This window comes from Cygnus atratus, chromosome 1 (assembly GCF_013377495.2).
Source record: "Cygnus atratus isolate AKBS03 ecotype Queensland, Australia chromosome 1, CAtr_DNAZoo_HiC_assembly, whole genome shotgun sequence".
Lineage (NCBI taxonomy): Eukaryota > Metazoa > Chordata > Aves > Anseriformes > Anatidae > Cygnus > Cygnus atratus.
This window is the reverse complement of record NC_066362.1, coordinates 112839917-112857733: the sequence shown is the minus strand read 5'-3', so window position 1 is coordinate 112857733 and position 17817 is coordinate 112839917. Positions and strand designations below refer to the sequence as shown.

The following is a 17817-nucleotide window of genomic DNA, read 5'->3' as shown; positions in this document are numbered from 1 at the left end:
TAACATTATTCAAAACATAGTTTTTGTGGTTTCAATTCCCATATTACATTCATGTAGGAAGAAAAGTCATTGTGTTGACTAGTCATGAAGACAGATACTTTCTTCGACTTGAAATTTCTATAAAACAGTTGTGTATTGTTTATTATTCTTGACACCATTCATAGGTTGTGTTACAGGGTGGTGGGCTGTGTGTATACAATCTCTCTCTTAATCTTTCAATTGTTTTAATATTCCTGAGTACCAAAAGTGCCTTGCTTACATTTTGGAAAAAAACACAAAAATGTTCAAAGCAGAGAACAGAAATTTACCTAAAATTCAAGTATCTTCTTCTATGATCATGTAAATGCTGTCCGATATCCTTCCTGATGCATAAATTTGTTTTCAGATGTTTCATGTTCTGTATCTCAGTATGTTCTTTTGACCTGAAGTGTAGAGCAAGCCAGAAAAAAAAAAATTCATGAAAGCAAAAATTTAGGGGAAAAATATGTTGAACATTGTGACTAAGTTACTCTGCAGAAAAATGAAATAGTTAAGTCTGCAACTGATTAAGTTGAAAGAAAAGAGGGGAAGTCAATATGTAAAAAAGTGCACGTACAGTTACTCTTTCTGGTAAGGAAAATACAAGTTGTGTCTCCCAGAAAAAAAAACAACAACAACAAAAAAAACAAGCACACACAATTTACAAAGCTCTGAAGTTGGAGGGGATTGTGGTTTTTTTTTTGTTTGTTTGTTTGTTTTGTTTTGTTTTGTTTTTGTTTTGTTTTTTGTTTTCTTTTACCATCATAGTCTTTATGGTAATTCCAGAACAATCTCAGGAAGTAGTAAAAATAAATCTATCTGTCCCTCGCTGTATCAGTCTGGGTATTAACAACTTCCCCATGTTGTGTCCATCTTAAAGAATTTCTTCCTGACCCTTAAAAGCACAAACTCAGTCTCTGTGTTTAATATGTTGTTACCTGCTGCCAAGCCTCTAATAGCTACATTCATGTGTGCTGTTAATCATATCTCTTTGTTCTAAAACCTGTGTTTTGGATTCATAATTACTTTTTTTCCTGCTCTGATTATTTTCCTCCCATCATGGCAGCACATGACTTTTTTTTTGCCTATTTATAAACAAGTATGAATGGAGAAGAAACAGAAATCAGTGTATTTTGACAAAGCCTGTAATCTCTTCCTAACTGTACTTCCAAATTTAAATTAGATTTTCTTGTTGCAAAACCATGAACTTGCTGTTGTAACTGAAATCATGCTGTTCCCAGATGACAGTGCTGAAGCCACATGGGGGGCATAAAGAGCTGCCTAAGATTTTCTGCTAGGTCCCAGCATAAGTGGAGGTGTATTTTTAATGCTGAAGGTAGATGGGTGATCCTGGTCTCAACGCCTAATCAATAGTGTCCAAAGGAAGGAATTATCAAGCCATATTACATGTGAAACGGAAGGGGACTGGTAAAAAGATCTGGTTATTGCTGACTGATGATGTCTCACTGATTCTGTGGTACTGTGGAAAAACATCGTTGGGCCTGTTACGGCTTCGTCAGTTTTGGTTCAAGTATTTCAGACGAGTGAAGGCATTTATGATCCAGACTTTGCTTGGATCCTCAAATAACCTACCATTTTGATGATTATGAAAGCAAGTCAGCCATCTGAAAGCTATTCTGAAACTTTTTGCTACTGATGTCACCCCAGCAGTTACTAAAGCCCTACTTTGCAAACTGAAGCAGGAGAGATGGATGGTTCCTTAACTTGATGTCTGCCAAAATGTTTGTGCCTAGTGAGCAGTAGGGGTACATTTCTGCTTGGAGCTGGTCCCTTCTGCTCAGGGATACTTGCTTGATTTCTGAACTTGAAAGGCCTCTCGTATGTATCTGAAATTCAGAGGAAATAACTCTGAAGGATTGGACTGCACTTATCTCCGAGACAAGACCACTTTTATATGAATGAACAACATGATATTTGTGCCCATATTGGAAGGAGGTTTTTAGGCTATAAATCACTCTCTGGGTTTGCCTTGCTGGCACCATCTTGAATATCTATTTTATCTGTTAAATAACTCTTCGCAAAAATGTGAAATGAAGAAGGATCACAGCACAGTTCAGATCTGTTTTAAAGCGGCTCGAACTAAGTTCTCACAGTAGGGTTTTTTTCTTCCTTTTTAAAGTCTTGCATTGACTCATTTGGTGGTGTTAAAGTGCACTTTCTACTTATCCCCAGAGGAAAGTTAGTATTCTTTTAAGTGAAACTATTTTAAAAGCAGAACACAAGCCTAAAATAAGCCAGTGTTCTCTAGAGCTCTCAGAAGGTGTAGATTTATTTACTGTAGTTAAATCATAATTAGTTCTCAGGGGATAGTGTATCTTTTAAACTGCTTTATTGCCACCATATTGGTTTTCTAAATAATCAGAAACTGCTGCTGTTATATTCTGTAGTATGAACAAAAATTTGCTTTAAGTAGAAACAAATGTCTAGAATTGCTAGTTGTCACTTACTGAAGATAGCGACACGCAAAAAAATAAGCACTTCAAGAAAATGTGAAGAAATACAAAGCGTATGTTATCAGAAGGCACCTTAAATGAACTATGGCTATAACTTTTTCCAGTGTAACAGATACGGTAATGTTTTACATGATAATTTTTCAATTAATCTTTTCTAATATTCTAATGCTTTTTGGTCAAGAATAAATATTAACTGAAAACGGATAAATGGTAGTGCAATGTTAAAGTAAAATATTACCTGATATTTAAACCTAGATTTCATGAATGTAGCTTAGTGTTCCAGCTGATAAACTTTTTTTTTTTCCTTAATTGGCAGGTTAATGTTCAAGTTGCCTGAGGAGATGGGTTTAATAGCAATTGCTGTTCGACAAACACAAGGGAAAGGTTAGTAAGTTTCCTTCTTGTGCTAATAAATGCATATTAAACATACAAAATAGGACTTTTTAATGTCATATAGCTTCGTTAAAGATACATTATGAGTATTTTTGATAATAAACTACAGAATAATAGTGTTCTCTTCTCCTCCTGCTTGAACTGTGGATTTAAACTCAAAACCTAAGTTAACAGAGACCAAAGTAAACGTTTTCAGGATGTTTGGTGGCTTTTGCAGAAATGATTTAGTGGTCTTCTACTTTCTGCCAGAAAGTCTCCAGTCATGGAAACTGCCATCACTACATTTAGTGTAATACAATTCAGACTTCCAAATTAGAACTCCGGTTTGATTTAACTAGAACAAGACTGGGTTGTCAGACTGGAAGACTTTTGTCAGAGAGGTTTTGTTGAGTCTACAGGACTGTCTTGAAACGTCATGTGGGCTTTCACAATCTTTCGCAAGTAAATACAAGCGGGTTATGCCTCTTGTCTAGAAAAGTGCTACCACTGATATAAAAGCCACTTTCAGTTTATTAGAAAAGCACAGTGCCCAGCGTAATAAGCTTTTCTGAGCACACATCTATATAAAGTCAGTTAGCTGGTTTCTGACTCAGATCTAGCATGTGTCAAGTTGATTCACAATGTGGATGGATTTGTAGACACATACAGAGAATCTTCACAAATATTTCTTCACTCAAACAAAGCAAGATTATTTGAAATGTGTATGTTACCAAATACCAGGCAAAGCTTGGAAGCAAGTAATTTAGGACATTATAGGAAACCAGTAGCAGAATGCACTCTAAACAACCTGCTTTTTTTGTTGCTGTTGCGTGTAGGGGTGGGGTGGTTTTTTTTGTTTGGTTTTTTTTTTATTTAAAAAAGATAAAGCTTTGCACTTTAGCTTTTTAAATTTCAGAATAAGTTTGGAAACTCCTTTATAGGACTTATTTTATGTTCTCAGGTTGGTACTATTGAATCTTTCTCCTCTGTAGTTGCCTACATTAACAAAGTGATGTTTTTAATAAATATTTTTTTCCTGTGTTGAAATCAATATTTTTTTTTCTTTCCCCTCCCCAGGTCGTGGTGGAAATGTTTGGCTCAGTCCCATGGGTTGTGCACTATCCACTTTACATATTACAGTTCCTCTACATTCCAACTTGGGCCAGAGAATTCCTTTTATTCAACACCTAGTGTCCTTGGCAATGGTAGAGTCAGTTAGATCAATACCAGGATATGAGGTATCTCACTTTAATTTTATCAAAATTCCTGTTTCTGTTTCCATTTTCCTTAAATTCTGAGTTTTTACTATGTCTTCTTTGCATTGAATGACTCAACACTAATACAGTTGTAAACAACAGTAGTAAGTTTAGCCTTCATACATACTTAATTTATATGTTTTAAGAAATCTAGTATGCATATGATGAATACTGTCTTTTATTGAGCTGATTAAGTATACTACCCTCATTTCACTCATAATCTGATGAAACTTAAGACTCAGTCTTCAGCAATAAAAAAAATGTCTTTTTTGTTTGTCTAACAATTGAGTTGATTTGCTTTGGTTCTGAAGGAGTTGGGGAAGAGGGAGGAAGGAAAAATGAATAAAACTGACAAATCCTTTTCTGCTTTTTTTTGTCAGTTCTGTTTCAGTGGTCATTTTATCCCTTTTAAAGGATTTTTCCAACCCTTGTTTAAAGTTGAAAACTGATTTCTAAGGCAAGAACTTAGGAGTATTGCTCTCAAGAGGGAATCAAGTGTCCTGTCATCAGTATTAAAATGAAGAACCAGTCTTCTTCATCACCTCATATATCTCCTTTTTAATGTTACCATTTCCTAATATTTGCTAACTATAAAACTTTGGTATTTTACAGAAGTAGTTAACTAAAGCATATGTTTCCTATATTACAGAAAATCAATGACTTATACACATTTACACATGAACTTTATTATAGTGGCACCCAGTAGCTTTGCTGAAGTTTAGGGTCTGTCAGCCTTTCTATTAAAACCTTCTAACTTCAGTGCTTCATAACTTGACTATAAAAACAAAATGCTTTAGGCTAAAATTTGCAATATAAAATATTTGGCTAGAGTGAATAATTTAACCATTTAGAATAGAAGGGACAAGGGTTAGTTTTATAAAATATGAGTCTGACTGGGGAAGGAGTTAATTTATGAATGGAGGTGTTTTTGCTTCTGTATGCCTACCCCGATATACTGTGGCATTTTGTATTTTATTGCATTCAAGAGAAAGAATGTGACTGATGTACTAAATATTACTATAAAGATAATGTGTACCACTAATGCAGATACTGGGATACCAAACTTATTTGGACACTTCCTGTGTTCCCAGTAGCTTGGTATGTCCCAGGCAAAGCTGCTGAATCTCCTTTGAAGTAGAAAAATACATACTAAAAAGTCTTCCAATATACATCCTGGGGATATTTGAGAGGATTTAATTCTGTTGTGGTGTCCCATCCCACCCCCCAGGAAGTCAAGTCCTAGACAATGGGTTAAAAACGTGTTACGGGTCTGGACTCAAGTACATTGAAGCAAGGAAATTCAAGGATTTGTCTGAAACTCAGAGCTTCAATTTGTCCTTTATTTAGACTTGTGTATTGCAGGGTTTTTCTTTATGTCAGATGAACAGCCATGCCATACAAACTGTAGCAGCTGAAAACAGTGGGCTAATTTAGAGAAGTGGTTTTATTCTTACCTCTGCATTTCTTTACCTCTGTGGGAGTATGGGGAATCTTAATATTTCTTTAACACACTTTAATGGGGTTTGTTATGCCCAAAGTCCATTTCAGGATTTCCACAGACAGATATGAAATGCATGTGTTTCAGTTTATCATTCAGTCATCGTTTTTAGGATTCTGTCATGAATGTTTGCAGTTCTAAATAGGCAGCCTAAATAGGCCTTTGTTCTGGGCTCTCTTTTGGCAAACTCTGACAGTTCAATTGTAAGTTTTCCTGTCAGATGTTAGTGCTGCAAATTCAAACAAGCTTATATCCAGAGAGTGTTTTGCTTTCCCATTCTGAGAACAGCAGAAATCTCACTCTAGTAAAGGAAAATAAGAACATGCTCCATTCCCACTGTGCCTTACCCATCATTTCTTTGACACTCTGATAGTTATGCAGAACCTTGTCACTCTGTTTTGTGGCAAACAACACAAGTCTTCACTGTGTAGTTTGTTTCATGAAAATACCCCACTGGCTTGTTTGCTTTTCATGCTTGCTTGTGACATCAGTTGCCACGCTAAATAAGTGCCCAGTGTCTTACAGGCATATGGATTCCCTAAGTAAAATCTAGTGAATATATTGTCATTCTTTTGCAGAAGGAAAGTGATGTCTCCTTTGGTTACCTTCAGAAGGTCTCTTAACACTGATAATACTGTTTAACTGTGGCATACTTTGCATGTCTCGAGAGTCTTCTCTAAATCCTTTCACAGTGTGAAGAGTCAGGTTGTTTTTTCGTAATGAATATGAATTGGTGGTATTCTCTTAGCATGCTTTGATAGCAAAATCAGTTAGTATTTCCTGTCAATGTATGTATAATGGACTCCTCCCTGGCCTTTAAATCTGTCAGAGAAGTAGACATGGATCCAGGTGCAGTTTTCACACATCCTGTAAAGGGATTTTATAATCTACAATAGGAGAGAATATGGCTCTTGTAGTCCTGGAGCACCTCCCATAATCTGCCTCTTGGGATACGGTCATATGCAGTTTTTCAAACTACAAGAAGCACATTGCTTTCTTTTTGTGTTTAAGTAGCCAGTGCAAAGTTCAGTTCAGTTCTATGGTTTCAACAAAAACTTCTCTATTGCACTGGAACAGTGTCATACAGCACAGTTTGTGTTTCCAGCTCCACGGTTTCAGCATAGCTGCCGAAAGCATGAATATATTTAGAATATTACTGAAGTATTTACATAGTTGTGAACTGGAATTCCTCCTGTCTGCTGAGTTCAAGAAGTAGTTGTCTCGTTGTCTGGTTTCTGCAAGGATCCTCAAATCTAGAGTTGATAGTATTGTGGATTTACTCTGATCACTTACACTTCATCAGCAGTGACCCACACTTGCTGCCAGTTTTCATCTTTCTTGAACAGATCTTTCAGTTCTTTAATAGGGCATAATGAATGAAGTAAGTGAATTCTATAAAACCTTATGATTTTGATTCTATAAACCTCTACTATCTTTAGTTCTCCTTTTGGTTGCTCTAAGACTTTATTATCTACCATTATTTATTTATTTTTTAACTAAATTTAAACTTTTCTCTGACAGCTGTCAACCTCTTTAGTAGACCATGTAGCCATGTTACCATGATTTTATCAGTAACACTTGTGAAACCCTTAAATAGGTTCTTATTATGGAGAGTTGACAGTATCGTATCCAGTGTGGCAAAGAGGTACAGAAAATATAGAATATGGAGTGATGAATGAGCCATGTTCTTATAACCAGTTTCAGAGAGCAAATTGTTTCTAAATGTGTATGGTTTTGTTTCTTTAGGACATTGAACTGCGAGTAAAATGGCCAAATGATATTTATTACAGTGATCTTATGAAGCTTGGTGGAGTTCTGGTAACCTCTACACTTATTGAAACAACATTTCATATACTTATTGGTAAATGTCTATTTTTAAGCTTTTCTATACTGTTTTTTGTTGTTGTTGTTGTTTGTTTGTTTGTTTGTTTTCCCTAAAGAAATTTGCTGTTAATGTGTTTATGAGTTCAAATGATAAGGACAAGAAGAAATAATGACAGCAGGCATAAGGAAATAAAGCACAGTATTAAAACAAAAGAAAGCACATAAAGTAAATGTTTTCATTCTTCTTAAGAATTCCATATGCTTGACAAGGAAAACATAAACGCAAGCATCTGGGCTGGTGCAGTGGGGTTCAAAGAAAGAGCATTACAGGAGAGAGGGAAAATGTCCTTGATCTATTGCAAAACTAGTAGAATATAGAGAAAAATGTATGATTTTTTGGTTTTCATTTTTTTTGCAACATGACAAATAGGTAAATAAATAACATGCCATTTAAATCAGGAGAGAAAGAGCTATGTACACATTGTAATGTTTTCATTTCTTCTTTCGTCCTTTTAAATTTATTTGTAACTTGCTTCTGTTGATATCTTTTCAGAAATTGGCATATTGCCAGTGAAGCAGCACTGTAGTAATTATTTGATTAAATACTCTCTTTCTTTAGTTCTCTGAAAACATAAAATTTGCAAAGTGGTTAGGAAGGCTGGGAGGAGCAGGGTAAGGAATGACAGACTATTTGTTCATTTTGAAGATGAACGGTCTATCTGGAAGGCTGATTCCAAAAAGGTAGCAAGGCCAGTCCCAAAAAGACTGTATGTGTATTTTCCAGGAAGTGCCAGTGCTTTAACAAGGAAAGACATCAAAGTCAAAGTATCTCCACCACCTTCTTCTGTGAAGCTTGCCCAACCATTATATTTTCTGTTTAATTGTTATATCCTCATTTTGGAGATGGTCTACATTTACAGAATGGAAGTTACACCGAGATGCTTAAAGAATCTCTCTGTGCCCCATCAACCATTTACAGCTTCCATGTGTTCTTCCAGTGCCTGAGCTGGTTAACACAAGAAAAGCAAATAATGGCTTTAAAACTGTTCCTCTTGTCAAATGTCTCTTTGCACATGACAGCTTAGTTCTGCACCTCGAGCTACTTATTGCAAACACCAAAACATTTAAATTAAAATGGAAACTTGCTGTATGCATTCTCTCTGATGCCCATAGGAGTCATCTTGATGATGATAGCTCTGAAGTATAAAAAAAATATACATTTTCATCAACATTTCATCTTAGAAGCTTCCAGCCAAAAGAAAGTTACTTGTTATATACTACTCCAAGGATCTTTTCCATCATTTCAGTGATGGCACTGAGAGCAGTAAGGGTGACTCATGACACCTGATTTCTTTTATTAGTAGTAGCAACGAGATCAAAATTCTGCAACAGCAAAGATAAGCTAGATGCATCATCCTCTTTCTACAGTCATGCAGATTCCTTTCCTAGACCTTAGCACTCATAAAGAAAATCCCGTGAGGGTAATGATCAAAATCACAGGTCATGTACGTGGCTTCACTGCTCTGAGAAATACCTCAGAAGAAGAGGTGGGCAAGAGACAGACCTGCCTTCTCACCTGTACTGTGTGCTTGAGGCCTCACAGATGGCACAGTTCATGTTCATATTGGTATGAAAAAGGAAGAAAAAAAGAACACATTTTAAACATTATTTTTAAAAACTTTTTTTTAAGTACTTAATTGTTGTAGGACTTTGGGAAGAGGAGTTCTGCAGAATACACTTCTTTGGTGTAAGGGCCAGATTCAGAACAGATATAGGTAGCCAAATATAAATGGACTGAAAGGGACAGCCAACGTGCCCGACCTGCAAAAGCTCTGTCTACCTCTGTGTGGAGCTAAGGGATGGATGCCTGCTCGGAGTAGGGGAGAACAGTGCGCAGATGCTCAAGGCAGTACTAGCCCTAGAATTGGAAGATGTGTTAGTCACATCAACACGCTGCAAGGTCAGTGTTAAATTATTATTATTTACTCTTCTCACATGGGCAAGAAAAGATGCCGTAAGAGTCCTGAGCACCTCATATTTTCCAGATTAGCTGTCCACATTTTTGCCACCATGCTTATTCCCAGATGCTACTGCCTCATCTGAGCTCATCATCTCAGTATGTTTCTCATGCCCATTTCAGTTTTAGGAAACTAGTGATCTCCATACATAAGCACCTGAGTGCCTTTAGCCTGCAGATGAACTCAAAGGCTACATTTTGCACCCTGACAGTACATAACAGAGCATAATGAGCACTGTCATTCTTTCTTCACTTGTATTATATTTGAGTTTAAACAGCTGAGTTGTGATCTGCTGGCGTGGCATATTATTTTTTTCCAGTTCATTTTCCTTTTTATCTTCCTAATAATACATCTATCCTCATTTCAGTGAGATTGATATCTTAGCATTGATATTACTGTGGCTTCCTTCTACGAATTCTCTGATTAGTTAGAAGTCAAAAACTCCTTTTCACTGAAGAGATCCTTCTCCTCATGGTTAATACAAATTAATTCCATATATGAACAGTCTCATTAATAGCAAATTTACAAAACAATGCATCTGAACCTTCCTGCACATGGAGGTGCATCATGTCTAAACCTGATTGACAGGACTGGTGTTATATCCCAAATGTCTGAGGAAAGAAAAATCCAAATTATTAGGAGAAAAAATAAACAGGTAATACAATATATTTCTTTACATCCCTTGAAGCCTGTTTCAGCAGGCTGCAAAAAAGGCCCCAGGAGGCATATTTAAATAAGAAAGGCATTCTGCCAACGTTATTCTAGCTGGAGAAATCTCAGTGAGAGACTTGAGGCTTCTAAAGGATATGCTGTGGTAAAATAGATTAAGGAAACTGGAGTCTTACCCAGCAAACTTAAATCTTCTGGGCTTTTCGCAGCAAGCCAAACAAGTCGTATCAGCTGAGTAACAATGCTTAATTTTCAGAAAATGAAATCAGCTAACTGCAGTAAACAGAAAGTACTCTTAATTAAATTTTAAACTGAAAGATAAAACTGCATCTCAGAGTATGGTCAAGGGTTTGCTCTCAATTAGCTAACTACTACTTAGAGTGAGTAAAAGAATTTCTCACTTTGATGTTATTATAACCAATATGATAGTTGCCACTTCACATCTTCCTAAACCTCCATGATAGGGTGGTGTTTTGTTGAAAGGACTGTACTGGATTTACTTCTACAATTTTGAAGAGGCACTTTAAGGACAAGAACCAAGTCAAATCTGGACTGTAATTTGTAATTATGCAAATAGAAAGATTTAAAGGTGTAAGAGACTGAAGAAATACTGCAAAAAAATCCTCGGAGATAATAATATATCAACTAGTTGAAGTACAAACTTTTTAGTAGAGACAAAATAGTCATATTTACAAATCCTGTCCCATTCTTTTGGTTTGTCTTCTTCAGGCTTTGGATTTAATGTGAATAACAGCAACCCCACCATATGCATCAATGACCTCATCACAAAATTTAATAAGGAAGAGGGGACAAAACTTAAGCCTTTAACTGCAGACTGCCTTATTGCAAGAACTGTAACTGTGCTAGAGAGGCTTATAGATATTTTTCAGGAGAAAGGGCCCAACGGAGTTCTTCCCCGTTACTACAAGTACTGGATACACAGGTAAGCATAACGTTCTTCTCTTTTAAGAACGTTAGAGATAACTCATGGATGTTTTATCTTCCATTTTCAGTGTTCTACCAGGTTGCCTTTAAAACTGGTGACTTAACTGAAATATATATTCCTAAGTAGTATGTGATTCTTTGGTGAGAATGAAAATAACACACAGTAAAATCAATGGACTAGCACAGGTTAAAGAGTGTTTCTAGGTATTTTACAAAGCTGCTGTAGTCATGTCTTTTACCAAAAGGAAAAAAAAAAAAAAGGGGGGGGGGGGGACGGGGGTGTTACTGTTAATTCCACAGAAAGAAAGTAAAGCAGGAAATAGAAAATATTGCTGAAAAACATTCTCTGTTAAGAACCCATAAAGTGAGAATATTCTACCAGATAGTAGTCCTCTATGTTATTTTTTTATTGTTTCTGTAATCAATTAATTCATAACTGTCTGTTTTTCTTTAACGACAGTGGTAAGCAAGTCCATCTCTACAATGAGGAGGGCCCAATTGCATGGATAGTTGGGATAGATGATTATGGATTCCTTCAAGTTCATGAAGAAGGCAAAGGTGTAGAGTCTGTGCATCCAGACGGCAACTCTTTTGACATGCTGAGAAACCTCATAATCCCAAAGCATTAATAGTCCTCAGAGCTCACAATGCAAAAGGAGGCTCTTTACTATTCAACACCAAGCAGCTAAACTTGCTTAAAGGTGGGAGGGTGGTTGATGGCTTGGTTGTTTTGTTTTTTTTTTCTTCCAATTTCTAACATCTTTGTTCTTTGAGATGGATAACTTCAAGAGTTTAAGAAGAAGTAATTATCTTTTGCTAAAGTTCTGTTGCATTAACTTAAAAACACATCTATGTTGCCATTCTTTATAAGCACCTATTCTTTAAACGGACCCTGATTTCAAAGGAGTACTTTGTAATGAACAGAACTTTTTCTTCGATTACACACTGTATTTGGCTAAATCTTTTGGTTTCAGAAGGGGTGTTTTCATTGTGCTTAGCGCTATAGTACAGTACAAGATTTACATATTTACCATGTTTTTATTACCTAGATTCAGTTTTTTTTGTTGTCTGCAATGGAATCATCTAGAAGAGCTCATCATATATTTCTGTATTAGTGGGCTTACCACTGTGCTTAGCTTCAGGTCTAAGTAGAACCTTGCCGTCTTGGTTCTTCTCCATATGGACCTGTACAACAGTTTACATACTGTGCTTTGGTCTCAAGTCTGCAACTCTGTCATGGCTGCCTTGAGTTTTTGGAGAGTTTTCCATCAGCTCGTAAGAACTGTGGTTGGTTATACCAATGTATTTTTGCTTTTCATACTCAGTTGGATCTAAGCAAATCATCTCATATCTCTGTTAAATTATAGTCTTCTGAGAGGTTTTAGCCCTATAAGAATAGTCCACTGGAGGTCATGACGGGTGTAGCACCTAGTTGAAAAGCTCTTATCTGGTTTATCGTAGGATTCCATTCTAGGGGATGGAAGTCTAAACAGTTTAGAGTTTAATAGTAATTCCACTGTAATAGTAATGAAGTTAAGAGAATAAGTAAGAGAAAATGCCCCACTCTTTAAGATCCCTGCCGTAAACAGTTACTACAGTGAAAACAAGAAAACACGCAGTTACCTGTGTCCAAATTCTCTTCCATCATTTCTGGTTTCACCCCTCCTTTCCCAAAGTAGGGCATCTGGTTTTGCTGTTAACCACTGAGAACAAGAGGTTTAACATCTGCTGACCTGGAAATAACTTGCTTTTGGGGCTGGCTGCACAGTGTTAGTGTGGTCATGTTTGGAAAACATCGTGAGGTAGGCATGTGGGATCTTCTGTGTGATAAGCAGCTTGTTGGGTTTTCTCCTGTGCAAGATGAATTTGTACCAGGAGGCTGGCCACCAGAGCACTTCAAATGGTTCTCTACAAACAAAAAGTTTATCATAGGTGTGATGTGGCCAGCTTCATTTCCTCAAGTAGGCAGCACTGCTTATTATGTTACCTGGTCCCTACTAAAGGTGGATAAGCCAAATTGGTTTCCACAAAGCACTTCTGTCTACTAGCCAGAAATGTTTTTTTTTTTTTTTTTTTTTGGTTAAAGTTCACCTCATAAACAATCTGAACATGTTAGTAGATTGTTTCAGTTACAAAGCCAAGAAGTCTTAAAGCAAGGAAGCTAGTCTGTAATGGTAATTTAGAGTAATCCTCACATATTAGGTTTTAGGTGGTTTGGCAGCAAGTGCTAAAAATTAAGTTGTCCCTCTTACATTTAGGACTTTTAGCTCCATATCACAGTATATTAGTGTGTGTGCCTGGTTGTCTGTCCTCTGCTGTTTTGTTTTCCCTTGTGATCTGCATCATATGAGACTGCACACCAATATTTCATAGAACTGTACAGTGGAGTGTAGACAGCTGTTAATTGGCTTAGTTAAAATGATACACATGAACACCAATTTTTACATTTTCCCACCAGATACTTCAAAGCTGCTTTGGGCTGTTAATTTTTGGCAGCTACCTTTATTTCAGAACCAAATATTGATGTATATTATAATTGAATGAAATTTGAGTCTGAGTTAATAAAGTTTAAATAAAAAAGAGCCCATTTATATATACATATATATAGCGTGTTTGTGGTTGTGTGTGTGTGTATGTACACATCTTTGTGCATCTTCACTTCTTTTTTATCTTTTCCTTCAAGTAGCTCATAAACATTGCATGCTGCTGCTGGTCAGCTGTGGAAAGCAAAATTCTGGTACTGTTTTTTTCAACCACAGAGTTTTACAAAACTTTAGATCTGTATCTCAATATGAAATTTGTAGCTAAAACACTATCTCTGTTTTGGTACAGTAGACTATGCCAATAGGAAACATTGTTGATATCACTCATATTCCAGATACACTGATGAGTGCCTGTAGAGATTCCTTTTAATGATTAGGCTGGGCATCAGGTTTTGACTTGAATTGCTTCCTTAAAACATGCTCTCCCTACGCTAGGGACGAGTACTGTATAAGAATGATGGGAAAAAATGATAAAACATGTTCCTGTTGGAAGGACATAGTGGAGTACCTGCAAAATTTCACTTCACTAAGCTGTCACAGTGAGCAGAAGGCAGATGTATTTTTTAATAGTAAAACGCTGCAATATTTCATGGTTGCTATCATTCCATTTTGGATTTCTTCATAGTCTTTTTTAATGAAAAGCATGTTTTATTCTTGCTTTGAGTTGTAAGATTATTCTGAAAAGGTTTGCATTGAAACTTAGCACTGAACTTCCTTTCTATAAATAAGAACTAATCAAGTGTGGATTTGTCAGAGCATAGGTAGATGGTGTGGGAATACCACTTTGCCTCAACTTTTTAGTGGCCTCTTCCTGTGTGTTTAAAACTACCTTCTGTCGTGTGGAAACAGCCTGGAGTTGAATAAAGCATTTGTTACAGACTTGACCTTTCCTTCAGAAGAACCAAAGAACTTCACAAAGAAAATTCATGTTGTATACAGAGCAGTGGAATCAGGTCATTCTGGCTAGCAGCTGTTACTGTCAAGAACGCCAGTGAACCTTCCTATACCGCACTAATCTTAAGGTATTTGGGGAGCACAGCCAGTAATCTTATTCTTTTTATGGCAAACTTGGCACACCCAGAAAACCACAACATTTTTGTATTTTTGTTATTGTTCTTTACATAAGACAGACAAATGTGGTGTAGTGTGGTCTCTGAACATAGGTATGTAGAGAATCAGACATCTCCAGACCCAGAAGTAATGCACTGAAAATGTTTAATTTTATTAAATGTCTAGATTAGTAAACCACTCATTTCATTGTGAGGCTGATGTCATATCTTAAACTATTTTCTTGATGAAGTGCTTTCAAAAACATTTATTATGGTGTCCATATTTCTGTGACTTAATTTTTTTCTCCAAGACTGTTATAACGTTTCTTGAATTACACATTGTGCAAATATCTATAGAGATTGTTTATTGATCAGAAAACTTCTGCAGAGCAAGCAGAGTGTGTTGGCACGTCTGTGTTCAGAAAGAGTAAGCAGGTTGTGTCCAGACAGAACCAATGCTGTTTCCAAAGATTTGAAATAGTAATAATGTACTTAACATTTAAGAGTTCAAGCAGTACATCTCACTTCTATTAAAATGTTTTATAAGACTTCAGAGTGTTGTTAAAATCTATCCAGCAAATATAATATACTTCAAGGGCTATTATCTAGAAATAATATTAAAGTATTTAATTCTTTATGCTGCTGTTTAATTGTGCAACTGTTGGGGGGGGGGTTAATTATTTTTTTGCTTTTTCTGATCCAGCTACAAGACCTCAGCAGTCTAAAAAATTACTCTCTGTAACTACTTTGTAATATGCAATAGCTACATCAATTTTTTCTGAAGTACAGCTTAGTAGGTGTTGGGAAAAATATTTGTGCTGCTAACAGTTGATTCATTCCTGGGGGAAGCTGGCTTGATAAAAGCATTTGCATGCATAAGTTACAGTAGTGATGCACAGCAATGACCAGACACCAAAGAAATTAAATCTGGACTGAAGTAAGAACAGAGGTCAAAAAATGGTGGCATGCAGCAGAGTATCATCATGTAGCAAACAACTGAGAAAAAAGAACTGCAGGGAGGAATTGTAAACTGATGCTGTATTTGAATATCTTGCATTAGGGTGTTTCATTAGTGATTCTGTGTTATTTTCCATTCTCCAAGACTCTCCCTTTAAAATGTAATGTGACTTAAACAGAATACATAATTCCTTGTATTTTATGATACACTAACTGTCAAATATAGTGTCATAATTGAAATAAATTTTCAAATATACAGTGTTATTCTTTGTGAAATCTTGTGTTTTGTAGTAAAAAAAAATCAAACTCACTTTTCCTTTGGCTACAGGACTTTATTATCATTTTAACAGTTCTGTTTTACATAATAAATAAGCAAAAATGCTTTACATTTTTAGGGAATACATATATAATTCTGAGCATTAATAGGTTGTTTGTTTTGCGTGCTTTTTCACCTACATTTGCCAAATAGCTCATATCTGCATCATATATATATTAAAAAAAAAAGCAAAATCTAATGTTCAGGAAAAAATGAAATTAAATTTTCTCTGTGTTGCTTTTGAAGTATGACTGAAATGTTGAAAAAATGCTTGGTGTGGTGTTTTGTGATTTTTAGAGAAATGCTAATATCTGACAGGTATCCCATTCATAAAGATAGCATTTCCACGTTATCTCAGTGATCTATTATCAGATTTTACACCTATAGTCCACTGTGCTTAATTTAATTAAATTACTTAAATGCCCTTTTGTAATTACATGGTTGTAACCTGGAGAGAAGTCTGTTCCCTTACCACCTTATTTACATTTCACTGTTTCTATTAATAGGATAAAAACTTTTGAGACATCAATATGGGATTAACATTTCCAACTTTATATTTAGGTAAATCATTACCCCTCTCACACTCTTTCTCTCTTTCATACTGCATAGACTTTACTTGCTAGGCCTGACCTCCCCCAAGATTTTAAATCCCATCAAGTTGCATGATAAAGGTATCTATGATAAAGATATCTATACTGGCTCGAGTAAGTATGATGGAGAGAACTTAGGTTATTTTTCATAATATAATGCAATTCACACTCCACTTACATGACATAATTTTTTCCAATTATTAAAAACATTGCCACTGTCAATGGCTGTACCACATTCTACAGTAATAGCATACTATAAACATCTGTAGTTTAACTGACTAAAAGTCGATGCTTGAACTCGTATTTTTCTCTCAGTATAATGTACTCACATTCCAGATGTGAATATGCAATTGCTGTTTCTATTTTGGAATGGCAGGAAAAATGTTTCACACATTTGCTTTTATAATCACAGATCTTTTCTAAAACCTACTCTGTATTATCATATGTGAATGCATAATTGATTCATTATTTCCTAGCAGGGAAAATTCGTGTATTTGAATGTCATATACTGCAAAACATCTGTGGGAGAGTGATGGAACACCTCCTCTACTCAGGCTTGTTGAACAAAGCCTGGAAGTGTGAATAACAAGCTAGATGCTGGAAAAATATTTGGTGGTATTTTACTGAAAAATATTAATGGTGTTTTTTAACCAAAGCCTAATTTGTACGTTCCTGAAAACATGTTTTTATTATGAGAATTACTTATAAGAACAGAAAAATACACCAGATTGACTTCATGTGCAGCAATGCACTAATGAGGTATGTATGGAGAGACACGTAATATGAAAGAGTTGTGCATCAGGTTTCTTTTTAATGATGCAAACAATGTCAGTTACTCCTTAATAGGGTATGGTTTTAATTTAAGAAAATTAACATACAAGTTGTAGCATAATTGTATCTTCTAAGAAGTTGGGTGCATTCATGAGTAACACTGGCTGGGAAAGCTATTAAATAAAGCCACTATAAAACCAGCTTGGGTCTCATCAATTAATGAAATCAGAATGATAATAATACTCACTCATAACATTTCTGGAGAAATGCCTTCTCTAGCTTTAGAAAAAACAAGGAGTACAATTAAAGTGAATATGTTGGTTTGGCTTTGCTATTTTTTTTATCCTTGCTAAAAAGTCGCTATTCTCGTAGTGACTGATTAGGTATTTTTGCTTATATTTGTCATGAAAGGTAGCATTTTTTTAGTAAATTAAGTCAGACAGCTGTGAATTTCCAAGGTGAATACCAATTTAGCTTCATAATAAAGCTTTCTGTGTTAAACTTTTAATTGAAAGCA

The 17817-nt window shown here is 35.7% G+C and overlaps 1 protein-coding gene across 1 annotated transcript in view; it reads left to right on the top strand.

The window, feature by feature from the left end:
• HLCS (holocarboxylase synthetase) overlaps positions 1-16880 on the top strand; it is a 127521-nt gene extending 110641 nt beyond the window's left edge. Inside the window, exons 7-11 of the mRNA XM_035545978.2 lie at positions 2809-2876; positions 3942-4102; positions 7365-7479; positions 10859-11072; positions 11535-16880. Coding sequence (XP_035401871.1) covers positions 2809-2876; positions 3942-4102; positions 7365-7479; positions 10859-11072; positions 11535-11703 — 727 coding nt within the window. The 3' untranslated portion in view covers positions 11704-16880. The remainder of the gene's footprint in view (positions 1-2808; positions 2877-3941; positions 4103-7364; positions 7480-10858; positions 11073-11534) is intronic.
• The last annotated feature ends 937 nt before the right edge of the window (positions 16881-17817 follow it).